Source organism: Protopterus annectens, chromosome 5.part0 (genome assembly GCF_019279795.1).
Source record: "Protopterus annectens isolate FY-2018-M chromosome 5.part0, PAN1.0, whole genome shotgun sequence".
NCBI classification, from domain to species: Eukaryota; Metazoa; Chordata; order Ceratodontiformes; family Protopteridae; genus Protopterus; species Protopterus annectens.
The window spans coordinates 1,619,071,697-1,619,084,476 of record NC_056735.1 but is presented as its reverse complement, the minus strand read 5'-3'; the positions used below and the strand labels follow the sequence as shown (position 1 = coordinate 1,619,084,476).

Below are 12,780 nucleotides of genomic sequence, written 5' to 3'. Positions count from 1 at the left end.
ACAGGCACATTCCCTTCCATGGGAGTGAGAAAGCATCCATCTTCCAGGCATGCTTGCAAGAAGTCCTGTAAAAGAATTTCTTTGTCTGTTCTGATGGGAGTCAAACAGATCTACATGAGGTGTTCCCCACAGCTGGTTCAATTCTTGGAAGAACCCAGGATGACGTTTCCATTTACAGGGGTCTGTCCTTGTCCAGCTGACCTTGTCTGAAACCAGGTTTTGTTCTGAAGAAATGTATGAAACTGAAGAGTCAAAATGAGCCAAACTGCTACCTCCTAGGCTATCACAGCAAATTTGCAAAGGGGTACGATCTATGTACACATAACTATGGTGTTGTCTGTGTACACCTACAAAGGTCCTGGGGACCAGAGATGATTCAAGACCTTCACAGCACTGACAAGTACCTACATCTCTGTGATATTTATGTGCTTCTGTATGTCTACAGCAGCCCCCACAAGATGTACTTTTATCCCTTCTGAAACTGCTCCTCACACCATGTCTAAAGTGTTTGTGGTGACTGACAGGAGGACGGGGTCAGAAGGCAAAATGAAACACCTGGATCATCCAGTTTCCTTCTTTAGAGACCCAGAAGTGGGATTTGAAAGGGCAAAGGGTATAGATGCCGAGTCCAGATTGATTTGGGATACTACTGTATTCTCCTCATGAGTAGTCTGGCTAGAAGAAGCATAAGAATCGTCAATGTCATGCACCTTGGAATACTAAGAAACTCCTTTGAAGATGCATGGTTGCAACTGGAGAAACTCGTGATAAGCTGTTGAAACAAGTCTACTTTGTTAAGAGGAAGAAAGGCTCCTCCTCCCAAGGCAGAGTCCAGCAAACATCCCAAGAAAATCATTCTGTGAGAAAGGAAGGGAGAAGATTTTTGAAAGTTTATTTGAAAACCCAGATTGAGTAGGAGTTTCTGAACAGATGCTAAAGACTTTTGAAATCTGAAAAAAAGTCTATAAAGATAATTAGTCAAAAATATGGAAAAAAATGTGAATACCTTGCAGTATACCGTAGGCAATGACTTCAGCTAGACATTTTGTGAACACACTTGTTGCTGTCAGCAGTCCAAAGGGTAAAACACTAAATTGATAATGTAAACCAGATACAGCAGATCTTAAGAAATGACTGAAATGCTCTGCAATGAGAATATGATGATAGGCATTGTTTAGATCTAGCTGCTAGAGGGGGAATCAGAGGTAATGAAGACATAACTTCTTGAACACCAGAATTTTGACAAAATGGTTTAGCAAAGAACAATCCAGTAAAGCCCTCCAGGATCCTTCTGGTTTGGAAACTAAAAATTCTAGAATAAAAACATTTGCATAGGAAATTGGGGGGGGCACAGATACTATGGCTCCCCGAGACATCATGTGTTGCAAGATGTAAAGTTAGAGAGAGATCTAGTACCCTGGACAACAGGAAATCCCTTGGAAAAATGGGGAAAGGGAGGAATTCCCACTGCTGGATTTCTTTCAGAACCCTGCTGAGACATTCTGATACCGCAAGGGCAGGTAAAGTTTCAGAGACATGGAAAGGTTGCCAGGGTTTCGGGGGGAGGACAGCATGAGCAAATCACATTGCACATTGGCTCTGTTCAAGAGAAATCTTGACCTGTGGATGGGAGATCGTAGGTTTACCCCGGGAATCATCTCTGTGTCACTGCTGGACAGAGGCACAACAAACTAATGGGCACAGTATTTTTTCATATAAGGGGTGGCGTAAGCCACAAAACTTTGGGCTAGGCTTATAAATGCCTTAGAGCAGATAGCCTAGTATAAACCTATGAACCTATGAACATGAAATCTGATTCTTCATCAAGAGATGAGGTTCTGAATCAGCAGCAACATAGGAACACTTTAAATATGCTTGGTCACATGAAAAACAGAATAACTTATAAATAAATAAAATATAAATACATAAATGTAATGAGTTATTTATTTCAGAATATGGAAGGTTAGCTATTAATTCTTGCATGTTCTCAAAACATAACAATAAAAACGTTTAACATATGAGCTTGACAGTGTAAAATCCTGAAAGTTAAAGTACTAGAAGAATACATTTTCTGCCCAAATGTGTCTATTGCTTTCTTATGGGGTTAGCAGTTGTAACCTGTTTAGCAGAAGCAGATTTGGATAGAGAGGCAACTTCTGGATCTACCTTAGGAATAGAAAACTGGTGTGGGTGTGGGTGTGTGTGTGTGTCTAGTCAGACTTCTTAGTGGCAAGAAGATAACCATCAGGTAAGGAAGATGTAATGAGAAAACATATTATTAATCATAATAATACGTTAACCAGGTATGCCCACTAGACACACAGTCCCTTTTCAGGGGCAACCTATGGCCAATCTCTGGTTAAGGTCACACAGTAAACCTAGGAAATCAAACCCTGTACCATAGGATAACAGCTTGTGGTCTTAACCTCAGCACCAACTGCCAAGCACATTTATTAAGGCAGGAAAGATAGACGCAGCTTCCGGCATCTTTAACTATAATAAATTATAATGCATTTTTTGTGCCGCAGGAACCTCATTCTGGTCCCACTCAAAAAAACTCTTTCATCTTAGACAAAATGTGAAAAAATCTCTTCAGCAGGGACAGCTGATGAAATATGTTCTTCAGGATCCAAGTACTCTGACTGAGAAGAATTTCCTGAAGTACAACCATCTCCCTGCAGTGTCTCCTCTTCTGTCTTAAATTTCCAGTCAGAAAGGGAGGGAACTGTTTTCCCTTTTTTGTCTGAAGAAAGAGAGGGCAAAGAAAAAGCATTAATAATTTTCCTTGGCAAATCTCAGTAAATCTGCCTTCTTCATAGAAATAGAAATGGGAGACAGAAAGTTCTCCCTGACAACAGACCGACTCATATTAGGCACAGTGATCCCAGCTTCGACTTGTCCCTAACAACCAAAAGACCCCTTCACCTGCCCCTTCCACTGATAAAGACAAAAAGGGCTCTATATTGCTCACCAAAGGTATCACCACATCTGCAGAAGACATGACCATCTCCCAGCCTTTAATGGCTGAAAAAGTTACACCAGGAGACCTGGGGGAAAAAAAGATAGTCAGTCTGAGGAACAACAAGTAGCCAAACAGCACAGTCACCCATCAGCGGCTGAGGCAGAATAGGAGCCCGCCTAGCATATGAAGACTGCTTTGAAGCTTTCTTCTTTTTGCATACAGGGGAAGGTACTACTGAGGAGACAAGATGTTGCTCCACAGTAAGCACTGGAAGAGATGTTGAAAAGGGGGGGAATATAGCCTGGATGAGTTGGTCACTTAATCAGGTAGGGAACAAGTTCTTCCAGCGTAATCACTGGCTGTCCTCTGCATGGTGCAGACAGAAGTTTACAATCTAAGAAGAATTTCTGTCAAAAACAAAACTTTTCCTCGCAGAAAGTTCACACAATCAATTACATTTCTCCCATACAAATGCAATGACAGCCTGCACATGTATAGTTTCCTAGCTAAACACAATCATTTTCACAGAAAACCACAAGATTTCCTCATAACTTAAGAGTTAGTAGAAGGCTTTCTCCAATGGAGACTAATCTGCCCAGCTCATGAAGATCACCAGCCAACTGACAGTTTCAATGGAATAAGCCCAATCACTCTTTTCAGCATCAAGAAAAGTTCTGAAGCTTTTGAAGTTCTAACTGTCTTTTTTTCACAGAGCTTTGCTGAAGCTCCTAACAGCTGGAGTGCAAGGGAGGCAGTTGCAGTGGGGTAGGAGCCATTCTGTTTACTCTACTGCAACATTGATCCATGTATGAACATCTCAAAAGTTTTCAAGAAGTTACAGAGTATAACAAAATAAAAAGAAAACTAGCGTCAAAACAACAGAGGAAACAGCTGCAGAAATATCAGCCACTGTGGTCATATGACACTACTTCTTATATAAACTGGTTAGCAAGGAGTAAAAAAATGGGTTACCTATTACAGCCCAGCCGTGAAACCACAGTTACGCAAATACAGAAATGTCGACACATATTGAGCGAACTGTGAAAACACCAAATGTCCTGAAGCGCGAAATTTGAAATGTCGAATCGTCATAGTTGGCCCTTCTCCGGTATAGCTCCTTAAGGTAAGTGTGCAATAGTTACGGACCTTAGGGTTAGGGTGCAGGTTAAGGTAAGTGCATACACAGTAATATATGTAAGCTTTAGTTTAGGGTTAGAAGTAGGGTTTTGTTAAGTGTATATATGTGGATTATTTATTTTGTTTGGGTAGGTAGTACGTAGCTGGCGGTGGGGTTGGCCAACTATGCCGTTTCGACATTTTGAATTTCGCACTTCAGGATGTTCGGTGTTTTCGCGGTTCGCTCAATATGTGTCGAAGTTTCTGTATTCGCGTAACTGCGGTTTCACGGTTATAATATAGACCCAAAAATGAAATGAGTGAGGGCAGGTCAAATTACAAGAATGGCCATCATTACAACATGACAATACTGATTACTACTTCTGTAAATAAAAAAGGTTTCCTTCTAGCTGCATCTAAAGCTAACTGCAGGAAATAAGACACATCTTACGCACAATCAAACTGCTTTAGTGAACCTCATTGGTTCCACCTTGGTGGATATGCTTAAATAACTTACCTTGCATTTTGGAGAACAGAATGGAGCCATGTCCAGCACAAATGGAAACTGCACATTCTTGTTTATTTTAAGCAGACTATGCCCCGTCTAAAAGAAAAACATGAAATTTCCAGGATAAGAACATTTTCAGTTTTTCTTCAAGCAGCGTTAACAGTTGTTAAAAGCTAACAGATAAAACATTTGTATACTACTTAGCCAAATCCACTTCAGACATTTTTAATTCAGTTCTAAAGCTATTTTTGACTGATCTTAATTGATGAACTGCTCCTAACTGCAGAATGCACAACACCTTTGAACACATGCAGTAGCATATGAGGTCTGCAACATTAACTAAAGATAAGAAAAAATTAGTTACACACAATAATTTCTGATATACTTGGTTTATCTTCAAATATTAAATGAGTGACAATCTCTAGAGAAGCACATCTTTGCAAAAGAGAGAAAACAACAGAGGGTATATGTTAACAGTAGAAACATGGATCTCACTTTAGCTTCATCAACTTCACTGGACTTAAAATTCCCTACTGTACTTGTGCTGTTATGCATTAGCCTATTTTGGCCTAAAAGATCTGTATTACTAGCAACCACCTTGCTCTGTGAAGTTTAAAACACACGTCACTATGACACCTTTCAGGTCTTCAGAGGAAAGAATAGGGTCATCTAGGGGAAAAAAAAAAAACATGCACATAGAAAAAGAGGTAAAGTACACCTGGGACATTTAACTGTGAACTTCATAAAAAAGCAGAAATGGGTATTGCGTAAAATGAAACAGCAGTCACAAAAAATGTATATAACACAGGATGTTGTCCAAGTGTAAGCTGGTAATGTGGTGACAGTGGGGACCTCAGAGTTCCGCAATCCTTTTTCTCAAAGATGTACTTTCTGTCAATGAAAATTTTCATCAAAGGTACCGATTTGTTTTAAGAAATTGCATTGTTAAAGCATGTCTGTAGTATTCACAGTAACACCACAGGCAAATCCAGGGATATAAAAGAAAGCCACTATTTCCTTTGCATGGCTGCCCTGGTAGAATATGTCCAGCCTTAGAGCCATAAATTCACTTTACAGTGTTTAATAAATGTACGAACCCTTAGCTGCAGTGCTGCTTCATATATACTGCAACCTGTTCATACAAAGTTCAAGGGAGGTCTGAAAGGTGGCTGCTGCACTTCAGGCATTACCCAACCATTCTGACAAGTTCTACATACACCAAGGGTATACACAAAAGCAGATGGACAGCATGGCAAAAGGGGGCAATTCCTACAGGTGCAATCAGCAGATGTTAATCAGGTGGTAGTGAAGTAGTGGCACTGAGAAACGAATTTTAGTACTGAATTTGTGGTCAGGTCCAAAGCATTTCAGTTCTTTGTGTGAAGCATATGCATTACGAAATGAATGCAAATAATGTATTAGCAATCAAGGCTTCAGTGCTTTGTAAGTGGTGTGTAGTTGGTGCAAGTGGTTTGCTACAGTTCTGAAAGGAGTTTTCTTTTCGTTTTTTTTTTTATCTTCAACATGTTGATAGGATTTTTTTTTTAATTTTTTTATCTCAACTCAAGAAAGAATTTTTTTCTTTGGTCCTCAACAATGTGTTCAGTGGTGTGATGTTGGGTAACTTTACAAGGCACCAAAAAAATAGCAATGGTTCTGGATTTAAAATAACCTGTTGTTTTCTCAAAGAAAAGGTTAAACAAGTTTTCTGTGAGACTGTCACTTGGTGGATTGCTGTTTTTTAAAAAATGTTAGCTGAATTAGCAAGTTCAAAAGGCACCCCAGTAGGCTTCATGGTCGTAAAGTTAAGAACTGACACAGGAAAAGCTTGTGTCTGGTTAGTTCTTAATGCATGTGGGTTATTTCTATGATAATCATGCTCCATACTGGTCTAACAGAAACGGAAGCAAAGAGTGATGCATAGAAAGACTGTAGAAAAATCAAGGACATTTTATATTCAGCAAAAATGAACTTCTGTGTTCCTAGCATTAGCCTGAGTTGCAAAACTCTTCCTCTTTCACTTGCTCAAACGACTTTCTTAGTGGCGGGCTTTCTTGCCATTTTCAGTATCTGAATGTTTGCATTACATATAGTTGTACTGTTAAGTCGGTGACTGACAATTACAAAGAAAGACTTCTGAAGCAGTTATCTTCAGAGATTTTGAGTTTGGATAAAGTTAGCTTTAGAGATACAGGGTCTTCTCTGTTGCTGAGTGGGACAATCTCCACTGTAAAAAAGGAGTCATCTGAAACAGTTGAGCCATTAATGTCTCCTTTGCCATTTTCAAACTGCTGACACATAATGAGCTTAGTTTTGCTTCTTGTATTAAGACCTTTACAATTACAAGAGTTGAGAATATAAAGGGAGCAACATTATCCCACACAAAAGAAAAGACGTATGTTTTCCATGGGTCTACCTTACAAGAATGGAAGCCACATTACCGAAGAGAATGACCACATAGCTGACACTTTTCCAATGGTAAGTAACCACTAGGCCAACAACTGACAAAAAATATACCGCACCATCTCCAACCCACCCAGGTGGGGGGCTACGCACACAACACCCCCAATGTGGGGGGCTGCACCCCCCACCCTAACTAAATATACCAACTCCGGGATCACACTACAGTGGAGAAAAGAGCAAATTTCCCCTTGTTGGCCAACTGGTTACTTACCGTTGGAAACATGTTGGCTATGTGGTTGTTCATTCAAATGAAGTTTCGGAGTTCTCATCTTGGCCTTCCTCATCTTCAGTAATGTGGTCTTTTGTCCTTGTGAAGTAGACCTGTTTTTCATATCTGATTCTATGGGATCTCTCCATCAAAACCTGTCTAATGCCTTCTCTTCTGGTAGTCAATCATCTCATTAGTTCCACTGGGGGGAGCAGAAGCAACCTTCTCAAGGCTGGATGTGAGCCCTACAGATCATTTCTATTTTTTTTAAATTTATCTGCTGGGATAGAGCACAGAATATAAGTGACCAATATGAGTCTCAGCAAAGGATTTTGTTCCTGTCCAGGAAGCATAATCATTACATTTGTACTCCACTGGCAAGAGTTGGGTGTCAGGGAGCTGGCCAGCAATAGGTCTCCAGAAGTGATCTACCCATCCTTCCCAGAATCATCTCACAGCTGCTGCTTGGGCGGAGGAGGATGCAAGTATTTCCCTGGCTCCAAAGAGAAAATCTCTGCCAATCCAGCCATTACAGATACGCAAATACACCCAGCCATTACTAAGGGTCACCAGTGCCATGGATCTAGTAGCCCCCGCCCCAGGATAAACAAGCTGCTACTGGCCACTCAAGCTCATCCTCCCCTGCCCAGACCATCAGATGTCTGAGCCACTAAATGAACACGAGTTGTCTGGGCTGCAGTAACGGCTTCATCCCCCTACCCCACGGAGCCATGATCCTGTGGATTTTTTTAATAACAACTTTATTAAATTAGCACTTAAGACATATGCAAACATACATTCAAAAAAAAAAAAAAACATATTAACGTGTCTCCAGTTACGAACATTATACAACACATACATTCCTCTGTATACTTATCATTAATCTAACATTACAAAAAATGTTAAATTCCTGCCTTCGCTTAACCCTCACTCCTTCTCCAACACGTTATTCTGCATGTGCCATTTCCACAATTTCATTTTTTTCGATTTAATTTGTTCCTACTCTTTTCCAAAGATCCCAATTCCAGTTCTTTTGTTTCAGTTACAGTATCCAATACTTCAAATACAGTTGGTTTAGGCTTTGATTTCCATTTTCTAGTAACTGCTTATTTTGGCAGCCATCAGAATTAAACTTAACAAGGCCTTACTATGTCTAGGCAATTCAGATCCTGTATCCCAGCTCAAAAAATTATTTCCTTAGTTACACCCATTTGTTCACCAATATTTCTAACAGAGTATTCTGTAGGGAATTTTAAAGTTTGCCAACTCATTACACTCCCACAACATATGTTCTCAGTTACCTCTTTCTTCCCCCTTCACACCTCTTTTGGGTATAAAAATTGCTATGCAAACATTTCAAAGCAAAAATCCTAAATCTTCTAAACTAAGTTACACACATGAGAGCCACACATATGTCCTCCCATTGTTTTTGTGTGAAACAGTTGTCCAGTGTTTCATCCCAATATTTTCTAACCTCCTCTGACTGATTATATAGGTATTGTATAATATTTTATATGTCCTACTAAGTATCCCTTTTTTTAAAAGCAGCTTTTAGTCTATATTCAGCTAAAAACTCTACCAGAGCAGGTCTTTCACTTAGCATTCCCCAATCTCTTTCTTTTTGCGTATATTCTGATATCGATCCCTGATAAGGAAGGCAGCCTCAAGCCTGTACTCCAAATGTCTTCTTGGCCTCTTCCCATTCTATTATATTTCACTCTCCAATTATTTGTTCCCAGTACCTTGGTTCTTTTGACAGTTTTCTCTAGTAAATTTTAGCTCCTTCTTATCTATTCTGTGTACATCTAACTGCAGTCATCCCTATTGAAAAAATCTCCTTTCTCCATTCTTGTGTTGGTTTAGTTCTTAAAATATTTTCTGCTACTTTATGAATATAATATTCTGTATGGCTATTATTCTCCTTAAGAATCTGCATCCAAAATCCACTCTCAATTTCTTGAATATCCCCCGTGTCATCATCATCCCTTTCTACTTTGAATTATAGCTTCCTGCATGTGTTATGTATATGAGCCATAACTGTGAACCTCTAAAATCATCATCATCATCCCCCTTTTTCCCATTTACATGGGGTTGGGGTATCGTATTAACTGTCACCAACTCTCTCGATTCAGTGCCACTCTCCTGCCTTCTTCAACACTCATGCCTAACTGTCACAGATCTTCTTTCACACAATCCATCCACCTCTTTGCTGGACGCCCTCGCTTCCTCTTACCTTCTTCCTGTCTGTCCCAAATCTCCCTCACCAGATTGTCTTCTGCTTTTCTACACATGTGCCCATACCATCGTAATCTGTTCTCTTTGATCTTTTCTGCAATTGGAGCTACTTTGGCTTTTGCTCTTATGTCCTCATTTCTTCGCCTGTCCCGCAGTGTGCATCCTACCACCTTTCTCAGGCACTTCATTTCCATCACCTCTAGCTTCTTCAACTGTTCTGCCTTTACTGCCCAGGTTTCTGTACCATACAGTAGTACTGGTCGCACCACTGTCTTGTACACCTTACTTTTCAGCTTCTTTGGCATTCTTCTGTCATAGACTACACCTGATATTCTATGCCAGTTGGCTGCAGCCCCTCTGATTCTAGCTTTGACCTCTTCATTCAGACTACCCTTCTCCTCAACCACCCCTCCCAGATACTTGAAGCTGTTTACCTGTTCCACTATCTTCCCATCTATCTCTATTCTCAGCTTCTTCTGATTTCCCCAATCTGCTGCCATTACCACTGTCTTATCTGTGCTTAGTTTCATCCCATGTGCCTTCAGATTTGCATTCCATTCTCTTATCCTTTGCTGAAGTTCTAGCTCAGAGTCTGCCTGTACTGCCACATTGTCTGCATACAGCAGCTTTGTTGCTCTGACCCCTCCAACCTGTTTGCTGATGTAGTCCATTACCAGTATGAACAGCAGTGGGCTCAGAGCTGAACTCTGGTGTACACCCACTTCCACTGGGAACCCCTCAGTGAGGCCAAACACTGTTCGTACTTGAGTCACTGGGCCCTTGTACATAGCCTGTACTAATTCTACCAATGTTTCTGGGACTTCAAACCACCGCAGTACTGCCCAGATCAGCTTTCTTGGGACCTTGTCATATGCTTTCTTCAAGCCTAGGAAAGCCCAGTTTGACTCTCTCCTCCTCTAGTTTCTTCTCAAGTATCTGTCTCAATGCAAACATCGGGTCAATTGTTCTGCATCCTGATCTGAATCCGAACTGTTCATCTCCCATCTTACATTCTACTATTCTGCGTATCCGTTTATCAATCACCCTCTCCAGAACTTTCATACAATATGGTAGGAGTTTGATGCCTCTGTACTGTCCACAGTTGTGGATGTCCCCTTTGTTCTTGTACACTGGCACGAGTATGCTTATTCTCCAGTCATCTGGGATATGCCTTTCTCTCCACATTGCAATTAGTACCCTCAGGAGCCATTTCTCCCCTAGCTCACCCAGCATCTTTATCATATCTGCTGTGACCTCATCTGAGCCTGCTGCTTTCCCTGACTTCATTTTCCTTAGTGCTGCTCTTACTTCTTCTAAGCTGGGCTCCTCTTCTACTCTCATTGTAGGCTGTTTCTGGGGTAGTACCACTTCTGTGGGGTTTTCTTCATTCAGAAGCTGCTGGAAATACTCCTTCCATCTGCCTTTGATGTCCTGTGGGCTGGTAAGCAGGTTGTTGCTGGAATCCCTTATGAAGGATGTCTGACTATCATCTTTATCTTTCTGTCTTTGCCTTGCAACCTGGTATAGTTTCTTTGTGTCCCTTACTGAGTCACTTTTCAGAAGCTGATAGAGTGCCTCGGATGCCCTATTCTTTGCTATTGCAACTTCTTTCTTAGTTTCTTTGTTAGCCATCCAGTAGTCCTTCCTAGCTTGGTCAGTCTTTTCAATCTCCCACTTCTTCCTGCACTCCTTCTTTCTTTTGATTTCTTCCTGCACTTCTGCATTCCACCACCAGCTTTCCTTATGTACCTTATTTCCATACCTGGCTCGGCCACATATCTTTTCTGTAGTCCTAACACATGCTGTTTTAGGCTGCCACTCTTCTTCAACTCCACCTATTTCCTCCTCTTCTTGGGGTGCTAGAGCCTTGAGTAATTCCTTGAACTGCTGTACTTTCTCTCCAGTCAACTTCCAGGTCTTCAGCCTGGTCTCTGTTGACCTTACAGCCTTCTCTGACCACTGCTTGCAGCTGATTGTGGCAACTACTGGTTTATGCTGTGAACCGACTGTTTCACTGGGGATGACTTTGCAATCATGGATTCTACTCCAGTGCCTTTTCCTTACTAGGAGGAAGTCTACCTGAGTTGCATGTTGGCTACTCTTGTAGGTGATCTTGTGACTGTCTCTCTTTCTGAACCATGTGTTGGCTACTATCAAGCCATTTGCCAGACAGAAGTCTAGAATGGCTTCTCCTTCTTTATTCCTATTGCTCCACCCATGTGGACCCAGGCAGTCCTCATATCCTGTTCTGTCTGTCCCGATATGTGCATTTATGTCACCCATTATCAACACCAATTCATGTTGTCCTGCTTTACCTAGTAGGTCCTGCAACTGCTGTCTGAATGCACTCTTTTCCTCACTATCACAACCCTGCTGTGTGGCATAGGCTGACATTATGAATACTGTCCTATCATTAGACTGGAGTCTGATTGCCATGAGTCTGTCATTAATTCTGATGATATCCCTCACTGACCTCTGAAGCCTCTCTCTCACCACAATTCCTACACCATTTCTAGCCTGTCCACCACCTGAGTAGTAGAGTCTGGATCCCAAGCCAAGTGGCTTTGTTGCACTGCCCTTCCATCTCGTCTCTTGGATACATAGGATGTCCAGCCTCCTCCGTATCATCATGTCATCCACTTCTAAGCTGCGTCCTGTCAGTGAACCTACATTAAGCGTAGCAATTCTCAGTTCATGTTTGGCAGGTTGGTTGGTTTTATGTCCAGCTTTCACTTAACAGAGCTACCCCAGGTAACCCAGGCTGGGCAACTAGACACCGGCCAGCCAGTAGCCTAATGACCCAGGGCTGCTGGGCTTTTATGGCGGACACACACTGGCCAATAGGGGCACATATACCCCTCCCACCTTTAGCATGGGTCCCTGGCGTGGGTCAGAGAGTAGGCCGGGTCCTCACCCCACTTATCACCGGTAACTACCCATGCCCATTTTTTTTTGGCGACAGTTAACATGACCGAATCACCTACAGCCATATTTTACACCGTCGAGTGGCTAGTCCTGCCACGGCGTGCAGTTTGTGATCCGTGTTCTCCTATCTTGAGGATACTGCGCACCACAATAGATGCCCAAAGCGGTTGGTCTTTTTTATTTTTTTTTACAACTCTTCCCCCCATTGGGCACCATGTAGAGTCTGTGCTGCTGCCCACAGCTCCATTCATTGGTGAGTTTGAGATGGAAACACTCAGCATGTTTTTCGGACATGGGAGAAACCCCACGGAGACACAGAGAGAACATGCAAACTCCAAACAGGCATTAGTTGGAGGTCAGGTT

At 41.6% G+C, this 12,780-nt stretch overlaps 1 protein-coding gene across 5 annotated transcripts in view; it reads right to left on the bottom strand.

Moving 5' to 3' along the window:
- The window catches only part of USP16 (ubiquitin specific peptidase 16), a 1,120,218-nt gene that overhangs the window by 95,377 nt on the left and 1,012,061 nt on the right, over positions 1-12,780 (bottom strand). For all 5 annotated transcript variants that reach the window (XM_044071387.1, XM_044071383.1, XM_044071384.1 and 2 more), the window contains one exon: positions 4,596-4,682. In XM_044071387.1, coding sequence (XP_043927322.1) covers positions 4,596-4,682 — 87 coding nt within the window. The remainder of the gene's footprint in view (positions 1-4,595; positions 4,683-12,780) is intronic.